Consider the following 24,819-nt stretch of genomic DNA (forward strand, 5'->3'; position numbering starts at 1 on the left):
GACGAACTAGTGCATCCGATGAGAATATAGTGTCTCTAGAAGAGAGTGAGAACAGGGCCTTCTGTTGAAAAGAGAGCGTTTGAGAAAAAGGTGGATTCGCGATCTGCTTGCGAGCTGCACGCACTGCGTACGACAGCAAAAGTTGGCTGAGATATTTTTTTGAACCTAAACTGTGCTAGGGACGAGACACTGAGGTAGAAGAAGACAGGATGAATGCATTCGTCTTGTCTTCTTCTACCTCGGTGTCTCGTCCCTAATGCAGTTTAAGTTCACAAAAGAATGTCTTACCAACTAGCCTCCCAACACACTCTCCTCGAGTTGGCTGAGATGTCCACAGCAGTGTGTGCTACCCGCAGACTATGTTATTTCACCAAGCCCAAGGGGTGGTTCAGGGCCCCTCTAACTGACTACACACAGCTGCCATGCGCTATCATCATCACCGGTTGAAAAGAAAGCAGACAACATTCGCTGCAACCATTTTCAAAGATGCAATGATTATACAGAGAAATAAAAGATTCTAATTTTTGATAGCCAATGTAACGGTTATGAGCATTATTTATTTATTTATTCACATTACCTTACAGGCCCACAGACCAACAGTAATTACATGACAAAAACAGCAAAGTGCAACATCGTTATACAATATTAATACGCAACAAATTCAGGTTATCACGGATTGTTGCACGATTGGAGATAGATGCAATGTGATCCGGGAGACTGTTCCAATGTGCAATAGCTCTTGGTAGTGGTGATGAGTTAAATGCCTGCGTTTGACCATGAATGCGCATGAAACTAAGTGCGTTGTGAATGGGACGAGATGTGCGCACAGGAGCATGAAGCGGCAAACAGTGAAAGTTATTACTATAGATGTACCTGTGAAACATACATAAAAGAGCAATGCAACGCAATCTTCTAGTGACTGAAATGCAAAGTCTTGTTTTATTCGGGTAATGCTAGAACGATAGTTGTAGTTGCCAGAGATGAATCTGGCTGCCCTATTCTGGACGGCTGCCAACATACGGATAAGATAATCGTGATATGGTGACCATGTGGATGAAGCGTATTCTAGTTGTGGGCGAAGATAAGTAAGGTATGCTAGTTTTCGTGTATTAGAAGGCATGTTACGCAAGTTTCTACGCAGGTAGCCGAGAGATTGGGAAGCTTTGGATGAGACAGTTGCTACATGCATTGTCCAGGATAAGTCCAATGAAAGATAAACGTCGAGATACTCGTACGATGGAGCAGTCAAAACTACGATATTATTAATCGAATAGTGGAACACTGAGTTAGTGCACTTTCGACTAAACGAGATTAACTTGCACTTGGAGGCGTTACCAGACATCTGCCAAGTTATGCGCCATCTATAGGTTAGTTTAAGGTCATTTTGGAGGGTAAGATCATCATCGAAACATTTAATATTGTGGTAGATGACGCAGTCATCAGCAAACAACCTAACTGAGGATGAAAGGTTAGCGGGCAAGTCGTTGATGTATATTAGAGAGATTAATGGTCCTAGCACACTGCCTTAGGGGACACTGGACATGACGTCGCAAAGGTTAGACGAAATGTTGTTGACCACTGTAAATTGCTGACGCAAAGACAAGAAGTTACATAGCCAAGAGAGTGTTAATGAATCAATACAAAGGGCAGACAATTTGGAAATTAAATGGCAATGAGGTACAGTATCGAACGCCTTTGCAAAATCAAGAAAGAGGACATCGGTTTGATCGTTAGAGTTCATGTTAAAGTGAGGGTCAGTCGTGAATTCAAATAACCGAGTGTCACATGAGTAGCCTTTTCTGAAGCCATGCTGATTAGAGAAAAAAAGTTATTTGATTCAAGGTGACCATAGATATGAGAACCTATAATATATTCAAGTTATTTGCAGCATATGCATGTTAGTGAAATGTGTCTATAATTACAGGGTGAGTGCTTGTCACGTGATTGAAATTATGCGAGCAAATATGGTACATACAATTTCTTTAATGCTAAAGAAAGTTGCCTTCACTGCACTGTTTGAAGTAGGCTTAAACAACTTTCGTGCCCTGTGAAAGTTGTGACAGGGATAACACCCTCGTAGGATCATATTTACTCATTAAAACAACCTCCTTTTGGATGCTCTCAATTAGGGTGACCTCACTCAGCTGGTGTGCCACCTGATAATGACACCATATATTTCTTCTTGCAATGTTTGAAAAATTTTCTTGCAGTGCCATTTGTGATTAAAACAGAACTAAATGTGTATACGTGCTCAGGTTGTCCTTCGGGAGAGAAATTGACATAAATTGATACTTTTAACATTAACTTAGCTCAGCTTGTCCATAGCAGCCAGTGTGCAAAATGTGTGGACGTGTTTGGCTTGTCAACAGGAGGTAACGAGTTAAGAAAGCACTACTAAGCGACTGAGCATTGCAGATAAGATGGCCATGCAGTGTACTGAAGAAAGCATAGACATATATGCATATAGGTATGTAAGGAAGCAATAATGCGACCTATGGGAAAGGGGATGATAGCAGCAAAAAAAATCCATTATTGGTTCAATGTGTTACACTGATGCACACCTGCACAGCCCCTGTGTGAATGTTCTGCACACATGGACCTGGTCACTTGAGACTCTCGGTTTCAGCAAAGCGCAGTGGGTGTGATGTGTTATATGCGAAGAGCTTTTAGTTATCTTTTAAGGCTCTGTGCTTTGAGTGATCTCCTTCACATAATATTCATTATGTTATGTGGGTTTGGTTTTCGCAAAAGTCCCTAAACAGAGCATGCTCTCTTAACACAAGAAGAAATTATTCTAAAAGCATTTGAGGAAATACAGTTGATTATTGGAATATGTGTAGATCTTTCAAAAGCATTTGACAGTTTGAACTGTGATACATTATTACTGAAACTAGAGCTTTGCAGGATAAGAGAATGTCACTACTATTACCAAAAATTCAACCAACATAACCTGTGTGATTAACATGACTCTTCTATTTTGCAGCTCAAACATTAAAACACTTCAGCTGAACTTAATGAAAACATCCAAGTCCTGCACACATGGAGTGATCCAAATTAATTAGAAATATATATAAGCAAAGCTAAAGCAATCCTTTTTACTTTTAAACAGTCACTTGTAGTTCTCAAAGAAAATTTTATGCTTGGTCAAATGCCTTTATAGGTTGTTAAATGCATCAAAACACTCGGTGTATAGTTCTATTAGCACATGCCCTTGGATACACATATTGATGTGAAAGCATCAAATGGCCCATTAAGCAAAAAAGCTGGCGGCATCTGTAGCAGTGAAACGGCACCTAACTTCCCATTAGCTGCAACACCACATCATGAGTGCACCTTGTGCTCGTGATTCTGACTTATGCTTGCTGGCTCAGGCCTTGATGGAGCAGAACAGGCAAAAGGGGAACGTCTGCTGCCATAGTATTGTGTGAGGGAAGAGAACATCGCGGCTACGCCATGTCACTCTCACTCTCGGAAACCCTTGTTATCCATGCGTTTCTTGTCCGTGAAAGCTCTTGCCTGCGTTCTAACTGCGCCTCAGTAAGGCAAAGATCAAAACATGCCACAAAAATCAAAATGTGCCAAGTTTCTCAATGCGCTCACTTGCCCTTGAGGAGTTAATAACTCGAAGGTGTGCTCAGTGGTGTTAATTTTTTTTTTTAGTATTTCAACTATATTAATTTTTCTAGTATACACTAGAAGTGTCCTCCTGGGCGAAAACCTGCCGTAAGCAGCTTGACTGGACACCAGGAGGCGTTGTACATGACATCGCAGTAACAGCCAGTACTTTGTAACATAAACACTAAACAAACTAAAGCAGTTCAACACGTATCAAGGTTAAACAAAGTCAATTTAAAAATTTTTCATATATAAACCTCTTGACAGGATAATTGGACATTAATGCTTTCGCATTCACAATTCATAACAAATGCTTAGGTGTCCTTGGATTTTTATTACAATAGCAATAATATGGACATTCCAGGTGGATTTTTGCTGTCGCCGTGATGTTCCATGTAAAGTCCAAGGGCGATAACACTGCGTGCCGTATGCTGTATGTGTGATTGAAAGCACGGGAGGGGACCCGACTATCGCAGCAGGTGGGCCCTCTGGCATGAGTGAGGGAGTAAGGCGGACAGCAAATGCACCGTCTTCTGTTGCGCGAAAGGCTGTAGAGGGATGGAAGAGAGGAGGGCGGCAGTAGCGGCAGTGGGTTGTGCTCCAGCAGCAACTTTAGCAACAACTGCGCATTTCGCGACCGGGTGCAAGGGAGAATGACGATTGCAGCTCAATCTGGTGCACGAAAGGGAGGAAAGTGGGGAGGCAGCACAGGAGGGCTTTTACTTCACCAGCAACTGCGTACTCTACACAGTAGCGTGCGTCATATCTTGAAAGTGATCTGGAGTTGGCTCATACCTCTGTGCATGCTGTTTTCTTGCCGCTGTGTGCGTTGAAGCAGTAGACTGCACGAAGGTCACCTTGTTCGCGGCTGCTGCCACACTTGCTCACACCAGAATTTTGACAGCGAGTGTCCACGGTCATTGAGTGGGATGTGTTAATGTTTGCTGTGTGTGCTGACCCATTGCTTGTTAATTCACTTAGTAAGCAAATGGTTCCAAGTTTATACTGCTGACAAAACTACTATCATTACTTTATATAACTTTCTATAATTTGCTCTCGCAATCGATGTGTTGCCTTTCGGGCGAAACTGCTACATTTTAAGCACATTATCACCAAACTTTCAAGAGCTGTCTGCATTTTGTCTAGATTTCATTTTTCCAATACCATATTACAAATTTACAGTGCTTTATTCTTGTCCAACCTAAACTATTACTTTCTTATACGGGGCAAAACTGTGTTACTTAATTCACATCGATTGTTTGTACTTCAGAAAAAAAGCTACTTAAAACATACCTGGTGTGTGCTACAATACACCTGTTCCTGTTATGATCCCTGATGGGATCGACAGTATGAATAAATAAAATAAATACACACATGGAGGTGCTTTTCAGGCAGTTTAATGTAATACCTGACCCATGAGCTTTATTCATATCATACTGCGATACAATATAAACACAGCATGAATAATAGGGAAGACATAATAATGTTGTTGTCGCACATGAAGATTAGGACGTCGATATGCAATACATGCATCTAAGAATATTGGAAATTTCCATTTTGTTGAATGAAATAGGGCGAGCAAATGCTTCAATACACCATACCTGTACTTCTAAACTATTTTACAAAAGATCGATCGATATAACTGCTGTCAGTAAAAACAGACTATGCTTTTTTTTACATGTTCATGATGCCATTTTTGTTTAATGCTTATGTCCTTGTCTGAAAACTTATGTGCATTTTACTTATGTACGCCTGTAATTCTCTGTAGTTTTGTTTCCTTCTTTTTCTCCAACAGGGAAGTATGAAAGAGTAGTTTGTGTCTTAAATTTTAATAGTGAAGTGTATCGTAGCATGTTTTTAATGTTTTTAGTGCTCACATAATGTTTACAATGTTAGTAGAGATGTATTTCTGGTTCCTCCTACTGTATGCCTTGTAAAGGGGGCCTGAACCTCTGTCAAGTGAATTAATTTTGACTTTTAGTTTGGGCTTCCCTCCATTCACCATGAAAATAAATTCAATTCAATTCAATATATATTGACAAAAATATGGTGTGGTCAGTCTAAACTTGAGCACCAAACACCCTGTGGCTGAAAATCCGAAGTGTGATGCTGCAGTGTCTTCTCAGTATGAAACAAAACGTGAAGTAACCTTATTACAGGTGCACCTAAAAATGCATTTACTAAAGTATTTCGCTAGATTCTCTCAGTGTTCTCATTCATTTATTATGCATTCTGGAAATTTCAGGTTATATTCAAATTTCTGACTCATAAATACCCTAAAGCTGTATGTGAGGACAGTTTATGTGAACGATTAATTGCAGTATGTTCCCTTACAGAATTCTATTGAAGAGCCAAACTCCAGTGGCCAACATGCACCTTCAGGCGATTTGAGTGGAGAGCCCCTTGAAAAGTAAGACCGACTCCAGTGACTATTTGTGAATCTGCCTATTATGACCTGTAATATTTAGTTATAAACTTACATGAGTCAAACATAGTACTTCTTTCTTCAATACTTCAAGCAGCATGTGATACTCGACTGGCATGCCTTTACATGGCGGTTGCTGTGCCCCTGTGTACAGTGACCCGCATTCTTGCTTAACAACTTGAAAAGAAAACTGTGCTTCCTGCTGCTCTGTTCCCACCGAAATTTTGCTCTTAGTTTGAATTTGTTGGTCTGCAACATTCAGTAAAACGCCTGAAATTGTTACTTGCCTGTCTTACATGGACTTTTAGTTGCCTACAGGCAGCAAGACCAGTCCATATCTCTGATGCAGGTCACTTCTGTGATGGCAAGGTGCTCTTTTCTTTCTTTCAAGCAATGTAATGCCAAGCACTTCATAAAATAACGCAGGCCAGAAAAAAACAAAAGAAAACGGGACATTACAAAATTTGATAACAAAGTTGCAGTAACTGCCATACCTTTTAATAATGTAATCAGAATAAAAATACAGGTCACTGTATGCTTGTGCTGCAGCTTATCCTGCTCATCAGTTTACTTAATGTGAATTCGACTTATAGGTACTGAATAGGATTATCAACAATGCCATGGTATGGATCTGTTTTCTGCCGTCGTCATCCAGTTTTCTGCATGCAGTTCATCGGCAGCCAAGGCTGACGGAGAGCCAGTGGGTGCTGCAGCCTTCCTGGTTGGTCCGAGTGGGGTGAAGAACATTGCCACCGAAATTGACCCGACTTTCAGCCGTCGAAAGCCATCGTTGGAACGTCGTGGCAGCGGACGGCGGAGCAGCTCACGTTCTCCTCACAACACCCTGGACCCTCTTGAGGGTGGCGCCGACAACACCACACCTCCTGGAACAATCTCGGGAAGCTCAAGCACCATAGGTGGGCCCTTGTTCTGAACTCAGAGCAGCCGATTGACAGCCTTGTCAAACGCGGGGGTGTTTTATCCAATTTGTACACATTGTACCAGGCAGGCTAAGTGACTATTTGTCACCGCCCCGTTTCAAAGGGGATGCCAATAAATCATCATCATCATCATAACATTGTTTATTACATCAGATTATATTAGGTTCAGATTTCATAGGACTGGTGCTTAGACGAAACATGAAAAACACAAATTGCGCTGTATTTTTTCTTGTGCTTCGTTTAAGTGCTGGTCCTACAATATCTGAAGTATGCTATGCCAACTGGCCAAAATGTTTACCTTATTGAAGTACATTCGGTTCGATACAGTGTAACACATCGAACCAGTGTAACACAAGGGGTGGGGAGGCACATCAAGCATGTGCCTCCCCCCCATTTTACATCCTTCCGTCTCCAGTCAAATGTGTGCTCCTCACGAAACAAATTCCTGGCCATGCCAGTGGATGTGCCTGGAATTATATTAGCTTATTGTAACAATAACATGAAGTCAGTTCAAGCCTCATTTTCACTTCATGTCATTAAATATACCTGCTTATAGCATTAAGTGCAAATATAATTATGTGCAAGCGATGTTTTATTTCCTCATGTGGCAGTGACCGGTACAGGTGCTCGTTCTTGCACCATCATAGCAGACTGAAGTCATGCTTCCAAAGATGTTTCGTTTTAAGGATTTTCCTTGTGTCCTCTCTGTGAAGTCCTAATATTGAACAACATATGCCCCAGGGCAGAGCTAACACTTAACACATGCGGTCACATATCAGAGGCATGCTTTTATGCTTCCTTCTTTTTGTAGAAACTTAAGACCAGGCATGCACTGCTGAAGCTCACAAAAGCATTGCAAAACAGTACTGTCATTAAGCAAACACACACATGTGCACGCATGCACACACTCTAAAATGGCCTTTTGTGGTAGACTGCTTTGGCAATGAGATTTCAAAAAGTTTCAGTTTCACCCGAAAGGCGAAGCATCGATTGTGATAGCAAATCAGTAGACAGCTATACGAAGTAAGGATAGTAGTTTGATCGGCCGTATAAACTTGGAAACATTCGCTTACTAACTGAATTAACAAGCATGGTTTCAGCGTGCACAAGCAAACATGAACACATCTCACTCGATCAGCGCGGACACTGGCTGTCAAAACGCTGGTGTGAGCAATTACGGCAGCAGCAGCAAGTGAAGTGACCTTCATGCTATCTATTGCTTCAATGATAGAGCAGAGAGAACACAGCGCTCACAAAGGTATGAGCCATCTCCAGATCCTTTTCAAGATATGGCGCGTGCTACCATGCACGGCTCTGCAAAGTATGCACTTGGCGGATTCGAAGCCACCCTCCTCCTCCCTCCTGCACTGCATGCCCGCTTTCCTCCCTATCGCGTGCGAGATTGAGCTGAGATTGTCAGTTCCTCTCGTGGCCGGTCACGAAATATGCAGTTGCTGCTAAAGTTGCTGCCAGAGCTTCTCACATATAAACACTGGGTGAGTGTGAAGATTGGGAAACAGTTATATAAGATCTTACTTGTTGCATCGTGTAGCAATAAGGCTTGATGTTATTGTTCACAAAAAGAAAAGAAAATAGGCAAGAGTGCTGCACGCGTTTATTCCAGCAACGCTTACATGTGGCAGCGATCACAGGAACGGAGCAGGCAGCGTGTGACATCATGGCTCATTCATCTCCTGTGTTCTGAAACTGGTTCATAGACAAGCATTATAGTTAATTATTTAGGGCACTTTGGCCCTTGCCAGTAATTTTTCTTAGATTTGGAGTATTTTGACTTTCGTATAATGCAAAAAAAAATGACTAATAGGAAATTTCATATCAGTACTACTCGTTTAAGAGGAAGCTTTAGCTTCGGCCCAACTCCGATGCGGCCTATTCAAATACATGTAAAACGCAATAACGCTTTTCTGAGATAACCCCTCGACTGATTTTAATTAAATTTGTTGCATTTGAGAGAGAAAGTTAAGTTCTAGTGACTGTTGGAAGCGGAATTTTGATTTAGGGCCTGAATTTTATTCCAAGGATTTTCAAGAACATAAACTTTGAGAAAAATAGACGCACGAAGTTTATAAATTAGAAGCTCTGCATAAAAAGGTATCGTGGTTCTGTAAACAGTATCGATTCGATCATTCAAAGCGGACAAATTCGATATGTCAATTTATATCTTACGTGAATTTGTTACGTTGTGTTCAAGGGTTCTGCAAAAGCTGTATTTCTATATTACTCAATTTTTTAAAATTCATGTGTAACATATCAATTTTGTCCACTTTAGATGTACTATTAGATTCAATTCACAGAATTGTATTATCTTTTTTCGTTGCTGAGTTACAGAGTTCTAAACTTGATAGTTTCGTTTTATTGAAAGTTTTCGATTTTTGCCAACCTTTTATAAAAAATTGAGGACCTAAATAAAGAATTCAAAGCTAACAGCCACTAGATTTCAATGCTTTCTTTTAAATGCAACAAACCTCGTCAAATTTGGTGCAGTGGTTGCCCAGCAAAATGAATTCTCTTTTTACATGTATTTAGATAGGAGCACCCGAGCTAAAGCTGCCTCTTAATGTCAAGAGATAACAATGCAGTGGTTCCGTGAATTAACGCGAATAGGTTACATTCTAATTAAGGAGGAAGTGAATTGGGACGGCCATGTAGTTGATATAACAGATAACCAGTGACTTGTTACTGAAGTAACAGAATGAGTGCCAAGAAGAACTCTGAGGATTAGATAGAGTGCTAGGGATTAAAAAAATTGCAGGCATAAGATGAGTTCAGCCTGCAAGGGTAATTTGAGATCTCAGGTGGGGACCATTATTCTGCAGCGAACTCCAATAGACTGAAATTACGATGAGTACAGTGGTGAGTTGGAAAAAAATAGGGTAAACTGCGCTGCTCAAACAGTTTGCACATGGTGTGCCTTTGGCAGCTTTCACTTGTGACAGAGAGCTATGCATGTTTCCTACTGATATGGCATGAGTGACAAAATAAGGTGTACATTTCAATTTGAAGGTGGATCAACGTCCAGTCCAGCATTGGCTAATGCCTGCTACGTTGACCTGGACGATGGCGAAGGTGCTGTGCCTCCGTACATGCCGATCCAGGGCCAGCGGAGGTCAAGCTCCTTCGAGAAGGGCAAGAAGGGGAAGAAAGCAAAGGATGCATGCAAGACGCAGTAGTTGCTCTCCCCGCAGCAGAATAGTTGACTTGAAGAGGAGCGGCCCGTCCTGCGATTCCTGCCAGGTCTGCTGTTCAAAAGGAGGCAGTGATGATTGTGTCATCTTGTTTGGGAATGCTGACTTCTGTATTGTGCGAGCGCGCTTTTGTAAAATTGGTACTGTCAGACTTGTCAGTTGGCATGCTCTAGTTATCTTTGCACTTGAGCAAAAGAAAAACTCTAGGTAGTCTCCACAGAGGCAGGGAAACTGCTGCCACTGTGTAGCTTTTGACACAGCCACTGGCAAGTTAGGACTTCAGGCAGCTGTACAAGAAATTCAACCACACAGAAAACTCTCATTGTCTCATTTCTTTCCCTGTGGCCTCTGATACTATATTTAGTATTCTACATCCAGATTGTAGACATGTCACAGTGCAAGGAAGTTGAAAAATCCCTTCGGAGCCTTTTGTTGCTTTATTTTTGTTATCAATTTTTTAAAGACAGGTGTGCCTTTTGATAACGAACAAAAGCTGTGCTGTGATAGAAGTTTATCTATCTTCAAATTCTTTGTTGTCTTTCATATTGGGCTCTCTTTCTCTCTCTCATTTTCTTAATCTTAAGTTTTAGCAAGCAAAAAGCAAGTGGCACTGGAGGCACTGACATAATGCAAAACAATAACAAACGCAAGCATTTTTTCAATCTCAGTACAAGTACTGTAATTAGTCTTCATGGCAGCTGCACAACTCATTCTTCAGTAGTCTTATGTGCATATCTTCTCAATCCACCATATCCAAATAGAGGCAATATCATGGCATGTTTGACAAGGATCAGAGGCAGTTTGTTACTGTTGTGCCTGGAGAGGGAGTAAGCAGTTCAGAAGGTTTAAACAGAGCTGGTTGCACGGTGCTCCCTCAGTGTCCTTTGAGGGCTTTTTTGACAAGCACTTCTTGGGACATGGCAAGATAAAAGTGCCACTCATCAACCCAGGGCCAACTCAAGCAGGTGCGTACTCGTTTAGCATCCATGTTTTTAAAGTGAGCTTGTTAAGTACAGTTTGCTGCTAGTCCCACAGTTACAAAAGAAGAAAGAGAACTACAGATATATACACCCACACACACACACACACACACATATATATATATATATATATATATATCTATAGATATATACATGCCTTTGGCAACTGTTATATAGTCCCAGCATGTAGAGAATTGGAAGAAGCACGTCGGTGCTCTTGCACCTGAGTGGCAGGAGTACTGCTCTCCTAAGAAGCAAAGCAAAATGCACTAATCAAGCGGCAAGTTGTATTACACTTTATAAATGCTGTGGTACATTGCAACAGCATCTTCAACAAGAAGTGCAGGTGGGAAAAAAAGGCGTCTTGGTCAGTGGTAGCATGTTTTTACAATGGGCATGTACATTTTATAAAGAGTGTTGTCTTTTGAATGTGTCATGCAACAGTGATTGTTGTAAAATTTGAGTGCACTTCCTTCCTTTGTGACCCATAACTGGTGCTCCCCTGCTGGCAACAATTACATGTATGCAGTGTAGATGACACAACTGCAGCATGCATTGCATGACACAAGATGGAAGTGCGCTTGAAGATAGAAATTATTGTTGCAGTATAAACACATACCTTAAAAAAAACAAGAACTTATTTGATAGTGCTAGTGGATTACTCCCAACAAGCTTGTGGTACATTTGACTGGTTGCTTTCAAGTGCTTCTGCTATGCAGTTTACATGTGGCTGGTTGAAATCAAGTGCTCAGAACACATTTGCATGGTTCATTTAGCGCGCCATGCTCCAGCTCAGAGCACTCGAGAGGAGCTCACACGTTTGAACTGAGATCTGACAAAATTCTGATGTGGCGCCTCAAATTGCTCTGCGAGTAGTGGAATGTTCGGCATGGGCAGTCTTTCTCTGGATCCAATGTCAACAGGCCTCTGCACTGCTGCCAATCATGTCAGAGTGAAGTAAACCAGTCAAATGTACCTTTGGCAATCTGCAAGCTGGCCAGGGCAGGTTGTGTAGTGCCACATAGCCTTGGAGGGACACTAAAGGCAAATATTAAGTCAAGCTATAGTGATAGATTAGTGTTCGAGGATCTCTAAGACATCAATATTATCACAAACAGAGCCTTAATAATCGATAAATTGAAGTAAATGCAGGACATGATTAGAGACTCCCCCGGGACATTCAAGTACTTGCCCGATGACAAAAGCACTCCTCAGTTAAATTCTGTCACTAGTACTGAACCACTCTTTGCAAAAAACATATTTTATTGCGTTATAAGACAAAGTAAAGTGCTACTTGTCAGTTCTATCTCATTTTTAGAAAAATGAACTCGTTGAAATTATCCTTGACAACAACGCGGGCGGTCAAAAGGTTTTGTTTTCACTCGACTCGGCGCCGCCCACGCTTTCGCGTTTCAGTAGTTTTCTTATCGCATAGTGCTGCGCTGGTTTTGCTGGCTCGTGAAACTCGCACAAACTGCAAGTAGCAGAGAATTCAACTTCCATGTGATGTCGCTGGTGCCCGAAGGGTCTATGGCCACTTGACCAAAAAGCAGATGCAATGGCGAATCCATCGCTCTGTCTTAGCTCAGTACCACCATCTGTCGAGCGTCGTTTTACTCACTGACGGCAGCAAATGGTGGTGATGGCATATGCAACATCGCCACTCCTTGGTTAGGTGGCGGGAGATTTGAATTTCGAAAAAGGTATTCAGGTCCTTCAGATGCAATTTTCTCGTAAAGTAAGTCTTTTCTTGGCACAAAACAAGTTTTGTGAGGTTTCTGGAATGGTATTTAAACAGTCCATGCCGACTTGGTGTTTGCTTTTACTGTCCCTTTAAGTTCAAAGGACAGCAGCAGCCTTGCCACTCCAGTAGCACTGATCTCAATTGCTAGATAGAGCACTTCATGTATTTCTGTACAGGATAACACTCAATCCTATTACTATCATACTAAGGAAGCCCCTAGTGTTTTCAGCCATTTTTGCTGCATCTTGCACCCATGTTGTGTGCAACCTTTCTTGGTACCAGTATTTTGGACACTTTAATACCTCTTTCCTGAAAACCTTTCATCTGTCCTCTGAATGCTTTATTGTAATACCAATAATATAGCTAGTGCACCACCATGTTGAGTCATGTGCACAAGATAAAAAGTACAATCAGACTGCAGTAAGTCCACTGTGCTGGTGCAGCACATCCTTTTAAGTGAAACATAACCAATGCTTGCAGTGCATGCACATACCGTGATCACTAGAGGGATGTTGATTACCAGCTGCATGTGGAAATTTACTCTGACGGAAATGCAGCCTTTCAGAAGTTTTAGTGGCATTCACGATATTGACAGAAATTTCCTCATTAAATATTAAGAACAGGAATTTTTGGCTTTGGTACAATGTAATTGCTCCAGTTTACATTGTGGACATACATTGAAGAACGTAGCACACAGACAGATTTTTGTTATAACTGTGTACATTGAGCTATTCACTGTTAAATATTTGCTGCTGTAGAGATGGTACTACTATATATTGTGAATAGTGCACCTACAAAAAAAGAAAAGCTTGAGACAAGTTGTTTCAATTTCTTTTTATACATTTTGCATCACAACCATTCACAATATATACAAGCTAGGCCCTCAGAGAGTTCTTAAAAACAAAGTTCTGTAATCTCCTCATTAAAATCATATTAACATAATCTACGGCACGACTCGGTGATCGCAGCTGTGCAGTTGTCTAGTATTGAGATGCCATACTATATTATCTCATATTGTTGTGCAGCATAATTTTCTCTTTCAGGCTACCCCTTGCCTATGTTTCCTTCTCTTTTTTCTGTATTAACAGTCATCGAAAGTATGTGATTTCGTATGTACACAAATACATATTCTGCCATGAACGTGGCAAAAAAGTATGCTCTTAAAACATTTTAGGGTGTCAAGTTAAACACTTGCAGCCTGTTTTACTGCCGTACAACTCATATTTTATTTGTGTTCATTATATAAAGAGAAGTGTCACAATATCTCTTGAAAGATCTTTGTTTTGTTCTTGAATTTCTGTGACAGCTTGTTGGAATGGCTGAGTTTGTGTAGCATTTGATCCTTTTTCTTCCTTCTTTCTTTTTTTTTTTTCTGAAGACGTGCTGGGCTGTTTGAAGAAAGGGCCCAATGTGAAAACTGCCGAAAATAAATTGTATTTCTGAACTGAAACGAGAAAAAATGTGCACTGTTCGTTTCGTACTAAGCTCATAACAGTGACAAGGTATCTTGGGGATGCTAAAACTAAGAGTGCAAAAACCACAGACGTAGATGAACACCACAGCTGCAACGTCTCTTTATTGTCAGCTCCAGTTTGTATTTTTTCCTTTTCTTTTTCTAATGCTATCGACAAGCTCAAGCACTCGCTTTCTTTTATCTAGGCAGCCTTGTTCAGGCAATGAGTTTCATCTAATTCATTATTTAATGCACAAAAGACAGCCTCGACACACTCCAGGGAAAGTGGTTGTAAACTATGATGGTGTAGTGAACTTGAGCTCATGAGCTATTTGAAATTTTGTATTGTAGACTAGTGCAATCAGGAGCACAATTATGACAAAGGCTGCTACAGTAGTATTGTATTACAATATCACAGCAGGCAAAAATGAGGGCATGTTTCAGTTCATTTTCAAGGTAATGTTTGTAAAACTTCGTTGGCAACAAGAATCAAAAGGTCACTAAGCGGCCAGAAGCCCACAGGCCCTGGCGACCTCCTCAGCTCACTAGACAACCCGATGCTGTTGGTCTGGGTGCAAGTTGAGCAGGGCAGCCTCCCAATCCTTCGTATTTAAAATTTCGAGCTCTCGCAGCGGGGGGGTCGGCTGGGCAGGCCCATATCATATGATTAATGTCCACTCGTCTATAATGGCACCAGGGGCACACAGAGTTTTCAGTTGGCGAAGGATGGTGCATGGTTATTTACCATTGCTGTATTAGGAGTGAAAGCTTTCCCAGTGGATGGCAGGAAGAAACAATTTCCTTATGGCCTGGCACAAAGGCTGAAATTGAGAGATACACTGCAATGGTCACACACGAATGGAAACTGCATTTGTTAGTGCTAACAATGCATTCTCTACCTATGATAAAGTTTTCTGAGCAGCTCATGTGGTCTGTAAACTGCTTGCTTAAAGCCATCTGCAACATTTTCTTGTTGATTGAACTACAATTGTCAAATGATTGCAGGTTAAAGTCTAATGTGGTATTGCTGACTTGTCATTCAGGGGCCTATGTTGCGCCTCATTTGTAAAGAATGACCACAGCCAGCAGTTCCAAAGCCATTCTGTTTTACAAAGTTTTGAGCGTACTTTCCCATACACCTGGTCCAATGAAACAATTTTTTCTTGTGAAATGAAAGTTTCGCGCCAAGTCTTGACTGCAGATGATGCTCAGAATCATTGCCTGGATAACAACTGCTTCCAGGGTGCTGTGACTTGTGCTACTTTTGCACAAATGCATCTGCTATGGCCATGGGCTCCTGCTTCCAGCACGAGAACTGGGTGATGCGGCCGATGGCCTCCAGTTGCCGGTTTTTCTTCTCTATGGCTTCTGTAGGTGTCCAAGTGAGGTCGGACTCCAATCTGTATCCCCCCAGGAACTCGTGTGGACACCGGGGACCCCATTCCTGGCATAAATAGACAGAATAAACAAAGCTGATTTGTTTCAATTCGAGTAGTGACAATCTGCAATTACAGATGATTAAAACAAACCTTAATTGGTAAACTGGCATGTTGTGTTAAATGCAGACTGCTTGATACAAACAGAGTCTTTGGATCATTCAAATTTTATGCTTCGCCAGAATAACAAAAAAATTGTAGCCAAAGTGTTTCACATTTGGAGCAATGAAAGAAACTTTTGCCTTCATTTGTTATGAAAAAGCACCGAAACAAGCCAAGTGCTTTTGAATATACATTGCAGCTGATAAACGACAAAGCTGGTTCACAATATTCCCCAATGATTGTGTGCATTTTATTTTATATAAAAAGCATAAACATGGCTTTGTGTGCATCCATTGACATGACAACAAGCTGTAGTTGAGCAGTGCCTTTATGATAAGTTCCCTTTATGTAATATCAAGTGACCATTTTTTTTTCTTTCATATGCAATTTTGTACAACTGACACATCTGATTAATCCTAAGAGAAGTATGTCACCTAAAATATTTTAATGTGTGCTTACTTTAAACAAGTTCATTATGCAATATTGCATGTGCCTAACTTCCTGAGGAATTGATTACAATACAATTACCATTACTGCTGGAACCATTATCACGGGAGGTATATTTCTGTTCAGAGAAGTGAAAGTTGTGATTCATTATATCTGCAAGTATGTGCCCTGCACATATGTGCCGTTTCACGTGTGCAGCAGGCTTTTGCCTCCACGTGTTGCAGGAGTGTCAGCACCCTGCCGAGCTTTTTATTACCAGCCATGACACTGCGCACTTGTACGAATAAATAATGGTGGCAAACATTATTGTGCTGTGCTATTGCTCTACTTATATTACTTTGACCAGATTTGATCGAATAACTGATGCAGTATAACATCTGAGTAAAACAGAGGCTATGAGAGACACTAGTTCAGTTCTGACATTTCTGCATCTTGTCACCACCAGGATGCAGCCAACACAGCTAAGAATCATATGCGAAGCCTCTCAAATTGAATCATTAGTTGCCTTAAAAGCATCAGACAGATAGGTTTATGAAATTGCAGTAGCTGCTTCCTTGCAGGTTTAAATAGGTGAGATGCAAGATGAGGATTAAAGAATTTAGATGTCTCCCAGTGGCACTTCTGTGATTTTCCTTGAGATATTTGTGGGTCAAGACACTTCACACTCTTCTCAAAGGTCTCACCTCTGGCTTAATCATGCTGAAGTACTCTTGACCATTTTGTCTCTTGTAGAGGTAGTAGATTGACCCGGGCACTTTCTTGAAGTTGCATGCGGCATGGTGAAGCCTTGTATTGATCTGAGCCTCCTCAAGAATGTGCTGTGCCTGCTTTTGGAGAAACTGTACTTGCTCAGCTATCACAGTGAGCTTGTTGGAGACATTGGCCTTGATGAAGTCATCTGCCTGCCAGACAAACAGCAATGGGGATAATAATCATTCAACTATTCACAAGCTTTAAGAGATTGTAAAATGTCATATCTATTTAAGTCAGAGTCCTTTAAAGCACATTAAATCCATACTTTTACATAGCATAGTACAATGCTACACCTTCATGCCTTTGTAAGTGCTATAGGCTGGGTACTTAACATTGTAACCTGCTTATATGTGCCACTGATAGTGTCGCCTTGCAAGAGCAAATTTCTATATCAGATGCAACTTGCAAAGCATTACTTCAAATTGCATTATTGCATTAATTTCGAAAAGACAGTATATATGCGGATAACATTAAAAAAGTAGCCACTGGTATATCTCTATGGCACAGAAAATGCTTTTTTGTCAGAGGTAGCGCAATATAAGTACCTTGGCTTGTACATAACAAAGGATCTTTCCTGGTCAAAGCACCTTCACACAGTAATAGCAAATTGTCGCCGCAAGTTGTTTTTTCTAAGACGCGCATTTAAATCCTCCACACCAACAGTACGTCTATTGGCATACAAAACACTAGTCCACCCCGTTTTAGAATATGCTAGTTATATGGGACCCATTCACTAAAAGAGATATTGGAAAGCTAGAAAGCTTACAGAAAAAAGCAGTTCGATTCATCTACAATACATATGGGGGTAGTTCTATTACTAACCTTTTATCTTGGAGCGGCTTGCCTTCTATAAGTGACAGAAATCGTGCATGTCGTCTAAAATTCTTTTTCCAACTAATAAATGGTCACTACAACATCGACACGTCTCACATTATCACCTATGCAACAGGTTACGCTACCAGACAGCGACACTCACTAGCTGTAACTCCATTTACAACACGTGTGAACTGCTTCAAGTATTCCTTTTTTCCGAGAACTATAGTAGATTGGAATGAGCTGGCCGATAAAACTGTAACACAGGACTCTTTATCACTTTTCGAACCATATCCTTACCTTTTTTCTTTTGCGTTGCTGAGATTGTTAGTGATAGCACTGTTTGACTGTATGATTGGGAAAGATCGCTGAAGTAAAGTTGAAGCGCTTGTTTTTGCGCCTGTGTTTTTTGCACCTGTTTTTTGCGCTTGTGTGAAGAATTTTTTTAGTGCAATTCTCCATTTTTGTATTTATTTTGTTTTGTGAACTTATTCGTGTACCACGCCGCTAAGATCTTGTTTAAGATCGCAGTATTTATAAATAAAATTAAAAAAAAATTACAGAAGTGTCACCAGCAAGTAAACAATGACATTATGCGCAGTCCATTATTGGCACTGCATCAAGACACATTGGAAGTGTCTAGGATGTTCTGAAAGTCTTAATTAAAACATGTACCTACTAATTGCTGGTGCACGCTAGCTTTGTCTTTAGTCTGTGACTGCTGCTGCTATACCCTGCGCGCTGTTTGCACTTGGCAACCATACATGCAAATTACTTACACTTGGCTACTACAGCACACCTGATCCATCATTGAATAATGTTTGTCTGTGTGCACCACTTTCAATGGGCAACTTGCTTGTCAAGACACAGGTGCCCTGTTGGTCAACAATTCACAGCCTCTACAAAGTTGCAAGGGCCAAGCAAGAGATAAGCAGATCATGTTAATGTGCAGCTTCTCATCCCCTTGTGTTACCAGAAAGGTGCCTGCAACATCATCTGTGCGAACAATCTTTGGCTACATTTGCATTTCTCTATGATGAGCCAAGAAGAGACACCTTTGAAAAACGTCAAGCTGGCTTTCCCACAATGCATTACTGCAAGATCTAGCAGCCAGTATGTTGTTACACATCATATATTGCATGTGACAGAAAGCATCACACAAAAGCAAGATTAATGCACCGGCTATACACTAATTTCAATTTTAGTGATGTGCTGGCTGCTGCATTTTGGGAAATGGTGCACACTGCGTGAGAGACAGCTTGACACTTTTCAAAGGGTAATTGCAAGGCACGTTTATGCACTCTTGGCTTTCTTGATTTCAAAACAATACCATATGCATAAGCAAACTTTATATGTGCAGCTATTCATGCTATAAATGGGCCATACATATAACACAGTTACTGCACTAAACGAGGTACAAAATGGTGCACAAGCCCATACTTTGCCAGTACAGCCTCTGCAAATTTGTGACTTGCGATCGAGTTTAAGCAACGTAAGTGCTGCATTATGTGTACTCAAAGGAAAATGAATGATAGTGCATGATAAAAGAAATTACTAAATCTGTGCACATCTGAAGTAGCATTACGTTCACTAAAGGTTACTTCGTTATGCAGACTACCAAGTTGAATATTTATAACAGATTAGAAGATTTAATTACGTTCAAGAAAGCTGAAAGGAATGTTAGCTGTGTCCCCTGCCATTAAGTGAAACACAAAGGATAAAAATATAAATACTAAGCTTGAAAGCACGTAATGCACAGGTCAGTCTACTTGCTGCAAAGCTATACAATAGCCACAACCATGCAATGCCTATACAACTTCCTTTAAGGTGAAAAACTAAAAGATAGCAGCGTATTTAAATGGCTTAGTTATGTGCAAAATGCACAATTTGACATGGGTAAATGTGCATTTACATAGACTTCAGTCCATAATAGAATCCTCTGGCCAGTTAGTGGAGTGCACAGCTTTATATAGCCCAATTTCTGTAGTTGACCTGCATTATTTGTTATATGCCTTCATTGTTTGGTCTGTTTTGCCACTTTAGGGTTGATCAAAGATTATTTGTTGCCGGGCGACTTTACTCATATTGTACTTATTAGATTAAAGAGGACTATGGTAGAAATAAGTAAATAGTACTAACACTTGTCATGTTTACTTGCTTCTACAGCTGTCCCACTCTTTATTTCACACTCATTATTCTTTACCATGACAAAACACGGCATGCATAACTGCATGTTACAATTAGTTTCCATTTGCTTACTGTTTGAAATCGAGAGTTTGACGTAAACTTGTCTGGTCGAGATTGCTCAGTCAAGGGTAAAACGGATGCCGCGCAAAAACATTAAAAGAAAAGGTAACTAAGACGTTTTGGCTCCCATATGGGGGCCTTGTTCACAAGTTTCCTTTTCTTTTAAGATTTTTGGTCAGCATCCGTTTTACCTCCGACTATTGCTTACTGTTTGTTACAACTTACTGTTTCAATTTGCCGAGCCAATTCAATGAGATCGGTACGAGGCATCTTCTTGGGAGGCATGCCAGGAAGTTGACAAACCTGCTGTTCCAATGTATCTACACTGCATTCCATTGGTGTTCCTAGAAAAACCATTGGCAATTAGTCAAGATTCATGACGATCACAATCTGCACTAATTTAACTTCCCATGTTTATGCATAACACTACTGTGATTTATCAACTTTTGTTTTTCTTTCCACTTATCATATATGTGTGCCATTACCTTTGGTATGGTTATGCTGGTGCACCTACACAAGGTTTTGCAAGAACAGCGTGTATGCTATTACACCGATTGCACCACCAAGACTGCACATGCCTAAACATAATTTCTTGCCCAACTAGGTGACAAAAATGTAAGCAACAGCTTCTAAGTGCAAGACTGTATCCAACATCAAAAATTTTTTTTTTTTTGGCCTCAGATGTACTGCATGTGGAGTGCTGCACGATGGAAGAGTTATAGCAGGCAATACAGTTGCCGCGATAGGCACTGCAAGTATGCCATCATATTAGTCTCTATAGTTGGATACAACTTTAGTCTGCAGTGAAGCCCCGCCCACACCCCATAACCGCCAGCCACTGTTCCTCCGCGAGGCTGCAAATAGTTTGTACTTTCCTGTTACCTAAGTAAGGCGGTAACCACAAAAATAAAGTTATAAGCGCATAATTTTATACGTTTTGACTCATCTATTATAGTGCAATTGCGAAAGCCTAATTATTCATTGAAATGAAATAAAACGCTTGCTTCGATGCAACTATTTGCGGTCAAGTTTCACTTCAGCCGGCAGTGAAGCTTCACGAGTAAAATGGGCTCAGCAATGAAATGATCTGTCCCAAGGACTTTTGAAGAGTTCAATGCTCATACTCCATACACTTTGTCCACGTCTGTGGCACACCTCATCGCTTCCACCAATGAAAAGACTTCAAGAACAGCAGGCGCTCCGGAGGTATCAAGTCCGATGCCATTTTGAAAATGTCGCACGAGGACAACTTTGTTTCTGTGATTGCCTAGCAGAATAACAATGCCGCATGGCTTGTGTGCCTTGGTTGCCAACTGCTGTTTTTTTAGTTGTATCCTACTGTAGTATTATATAGACCAAATTATGACTAGGAATTGTAGGCAATAAACATTGTGCATAAACATCCATCAATCTATTATCATTTGCTGTAATTAAAAACTGCGATGTTGATAAGTTGAAAATGTGCAGTTCAACTAGACTACGCCACTTGACTGAATAGTTATGAGAAAATAAACGAGCAGATTGAACAAAAAGTGACATTTTGAAAACAAGATTTATATCAAAAGGCAATTTCACAAGGTTGGATTCCAGCTTGGCACCCTGACATGAAGTGCACTATCAGTTCTTTTTTCTACTGCAGACACCAAGCATACGTCTGTGGGGAACAGTCAAGGCTTTCGCTTCCTCAAGAGTACATCCGTGTTTGGAACCGCCACTCCTTTAACCTTGTCTCGAATCAATGAGATGGTCCTCTCGTAAGCGTCTGTAACGAGCTGAGCAGAACTTGATTTGCTCGACTTATCCTCGCGTACGAAAGATACCCGGTCTTCGCTACTGGCAGCACTCTGGCGCGGGATGTCACTGAAGTTCAGTGGCTGATCGTCGTAAGCGTCTGTAACGAGCTGAGCAGAACTTGATTTGCTCGACTTATCCTCGCGTACGAAAGACACCCGATCGTCGCTACTGGTAGCACTCTGGCGCGTGATGTCACTGAAGCTCAGTGGCTGATCGTTGTACAGCGGATTCACGCATGAAGGCGATAACGAAACGGGCAGGCCACTGCTGTCCAGCTGCGCGGCCCGAGGTGTCCACGAGTACTCCCCACCGGCCCAAATGTGAGAAATCGGTGGAGGCACAGGAACGTTCGGGGTGCGCTTCTCGGGCAGAAAAATGCTGCCTTTGGCATCACTAGGTCTCTTACGACCGCGTGATGTAGCCGGCCTGAAATGCTGCCCAGTCTTAAATGCGACGTACTTGCAACGGTCGATTATCTTATGGCGCGTCTCGTCAAGCGTCTCGAACTCGGGTGCATAACAAACGTGCAACACAGCACCGAAGAAAGATCTCTCGTCGAGCCTCTTCTTGGCTATCCTTGCCGACTGTACACGGGCGAACTTCACCAGGTATGTCTCGGTAAATTCTTCAGTGTCGTAGCCATCAACAGCATGAAAATCATCAATGTCGCCATACTCCAGGCAAGCATCTTTCAGATCCTCGCAGGCACCAACGGCGTTGACGTTGCTTATCAGCAGATAACACGACTCCTGGTTGATCGTGAACACTTTCACGGCAGTGGCTTTTCTGCCTTGGCGGTAGGCAGGCCTCGAGCCACAAACATCTCTTCTTGCGTGATGAGGAAGCGGCTTTACGTCGCTTATGTGACTTGTCATGCTTACTTATAACGACGCACAATACTCAGCGATTACTTAACGTCGATAACACGAAACAAATAGAATTATACCGAACCTGTAACATCCATATTTGCGTGTGGTTGCTTTGGCCATAGAATAAAGAGCTTTGGCTGTGGAAAAAGTGGAATAGAGGAGGCTATGGCTGTGGCATGGATGGATGGATGGCGGCTACACCCTTCGTAACGGGCGGCGGCTGGCGCCACCTAGCCTTTTGCTCCCCCTCCTATTTTTTTTTCTTTATATCCCCTTCTTCTTAAACTAGTTTTCACTCCCCTCCTCCCCCCAAAATAAATATCCTAAATAGTATGGGCGTCTTGCGCTGGAGTTTGAGGTATAGTAGCGGCGCCTGGTGGCGGCGCGGGAAACGACATCTGGGTCGTACCAGCTTGGGTCGTATTGAGCCCTGGCTGTGGCGAAGCACGTTTCTAGGCCGAGTTTTGCGTTGACTCGCACTTTCTTCTGCCCTGTTGCGAGTGCGAAAAGGCTCGTCACTTCTCACAGACCACGTCGACCACGCTGCGAGCTGGTCGCAGCCTATAGTTTAACGAAAACGGACTCTGCGTGTGCCGTGCGACGTAATGCTGGAAGCAGAAGGAATCGGCGACGCCGATCCGGAGGGACCTAGCTCAGCATCGAAAAAGCGTCACCGTCGATACTGCTGCGTCGTGGGTTGCCATGAACAAGAAGGCCTGAATCCCAACATCCGATTTTATCGTTTCCCTTCAAGGCCTCACGAAGCGGAGCGTCGGGCGCGCTGTATAACTGCAGTTCGTCGCGCTGGGTAAGCGAAACTTCGCGCCATGCTGACTGCTTCACCTGTCTTGAAGCTTGCTTAATTATAGATCAGCGTTCTAAAATTCGGTCTTTTGCACCTACAGTCCCGACGGCAGACCGACATAGCAGCAGACATGGCTAGTGATTCACGATTCGAAACCCGGCCACAGCGACAATTAACAATTCGACCGGTGCGAAGTGGTGAAGTGCCCAGGTGTGTGCAAATGACCACAAATGGCTGGGCTGATTCGGTGACAATTCACTACCCCACTACGAGCAGCACAGGTTAGAGAGATAAATGTGCCCATACTTGTCCTCAAGCCAGCATGTTGAGGCAGCGCAGCAAGATAGTATTGATTACAGCAGATCGATTTTCGAGTGTTGTCATTAAAAGCTACATCAAGCGAGCAGCTCACGAGCTCGCGCTGCAGCGCGATTCGCACGTACGTGCGAGCTCATATGCATTGCATCAGTTATTACCAGTTACTAAAAGGGACAGATGGCCGCTACTAGAACGCAGGCATAACTACTTGTTTAGCGGCATGCAGTCAACAAAGATTGCAGGAGACCCGCCGTTTCGCGGCATGTCGAAAGACCGTCGCGGCGCGTACGATCGTGCGCCCGAGCAGTTCATACATCGCGGCATGCGGAAAGACCGCTGCCGTCACGGCGCGTACCGTCGTGTGCTCGAGCAGTTCCGTACACATGATGTCTGCTTATCGCTGCTGTGGATTCATTTATAGCAAGCATTTCCTCGCGTTTGTGCGCCTGAATCTAGCAGCGTGCAAACCTTACCTGAAGTTCCACTTCGTACGCGACTCGCTTCACGTGCGATTGACACCGCGCTAAAGCTTCGCCGCTTAATTCTTGAACGGCATACACGTATTCGGCACTGCATAATTTCTTGCTTTTACGCAGCGTGCCACTCCTGAAAAAATCTTCGGCGCCCGATATTCGCTGTAGGCCGTGATACAACACAACCGAAAGTGGCGGGTCCATATTGTAAACGTGCTTTCCGAAGCAGACGACCGAGCTTGGTACGACCCATTTTAGGACAGAGGGCGCTTTTTAGCACCTTTTTCGCAGCGCCCCCTGGGCAATGCAAGAGCCCCATAGAAAACATTAGCTCCCCGCTTTATGGTATTATCTCTCCCTTGACTTCCTCCACCAATCATCTAACCTCCCCTTCGTTA

At 42.1% G+C, this 24,819-nt stretch overlaps 3 protein-coding genes across 9 annotated transcripts in view; 1 reads left to right on the forward strand and 2 right to left on the reverse strand.

Annotated features, from left to right (window-relative positions):
- Positions 1-14,361, forward strand: part of LOC126520926 (uncharacterized) — a 122,325-nt gene extending 107,964 nt beyond the window's left edge. For 6 of the 7 annotated variants that reach the window (XM_055065621.2, XM_055065623.2, XM_055065625.2 and 3 more), the window contains 3 exons: positions 5,937-6,025; positions 6,710-6,957; positions 10,006-14,361. In XM_055065621.2, the coding sequence (XP_054921596.1) occupies positions 5,937-6,025; positions 6,710-6,957; positions 10,006-10,172 (504 nt within the window). In that variant the 3' untranslated portion in view covers positions 10,173-14,361. The remainder of the gene's footprint in view (positions 1-5,936; positions 6,026-6,709; positions 6,958-10,005) is intronic. The other variant, XM_055065622.2, reaches the window with a different exon arrangement.
- Positions 14,362-14,461: 100 nt separating this feature from the next.
- On the reverse strand, positions 14,462-23,017 carry LOC126520942 (uncharacterized protein C1orf50 homolog). Its single transcript, XM_050169774.3, has 4 exons — positions 22,908-23,017; positions 20,388-20,506; positions 17,033-17,251; positions 14,462-15,808 (listed from the first exon to the last, which is right to left on the reverse strand). Exons 1-4 carry the CDS (start codon positions 22,918-22,920, stop codon positions 15,623-15,625), a joined length of 537 nt encoding a protein of 178 aa, XP_050025731.1. The 5' UTR covers positions 22,921-23,017; the 3' UTR covers positions 14,462-15,622.
- LOC129382144 (uncharacterized) lies at positions 21,696-22,970 on the reverse strand. The gene has a single exon (XM_055065629.2). It carries the CDS (start codon positions 22,829-22,831, stop codon positions 21,830-21,832), a length of 1,002 nt encoding a protein of 333 aa, XP_054921604.1. The 5' UTR covers positions 22,832-22,970; the 3' UTR covers positions 21,696-21,829.
- Positions 23,018-24,819: the final 1,802 nt, after the last annotated feature.

Source organism: Dermacentor andersoni, chromosome 3 (assembly GCF_023375885.2).
Source record: "Dermacentor andersoni chromosome 3, qqDerAnde1_hic_scaffold, whole genome shotgun sequence".
Classification (NCBI taxonomy): Eukaryota; Metazoa; Arthropoda; class Arachnida; order Ixodida; family Ixodidae; genus Dermacentor; species Dermacentor andersoni.

Coding starts and splice junctions, on each gene's coding strand:
- LOC129382144 (XM_055065629.2), bottom strand. CDS start 22,831: ATGACAAGTCACATAAGCGACGTAAAGCCGCTTCCTCATCACGCAAGA.
- LOC126520942 (XM_050169774.3), bottom strand. Junction 17,252..20,387: donor TGGCTCGGCAAATTGAAACA/GTAAGTTGTAAC, acceptor TTTGTCTGGCAG/GCAGATGACTTCATCAAGGC. Junction 15,809..17,032: donor TCAGCATGATTAAGCCAGAG/GTGAGACCTTTG, acceptor TATTTATGCCAG/GAATGGGGTCCCCGGTGTCC.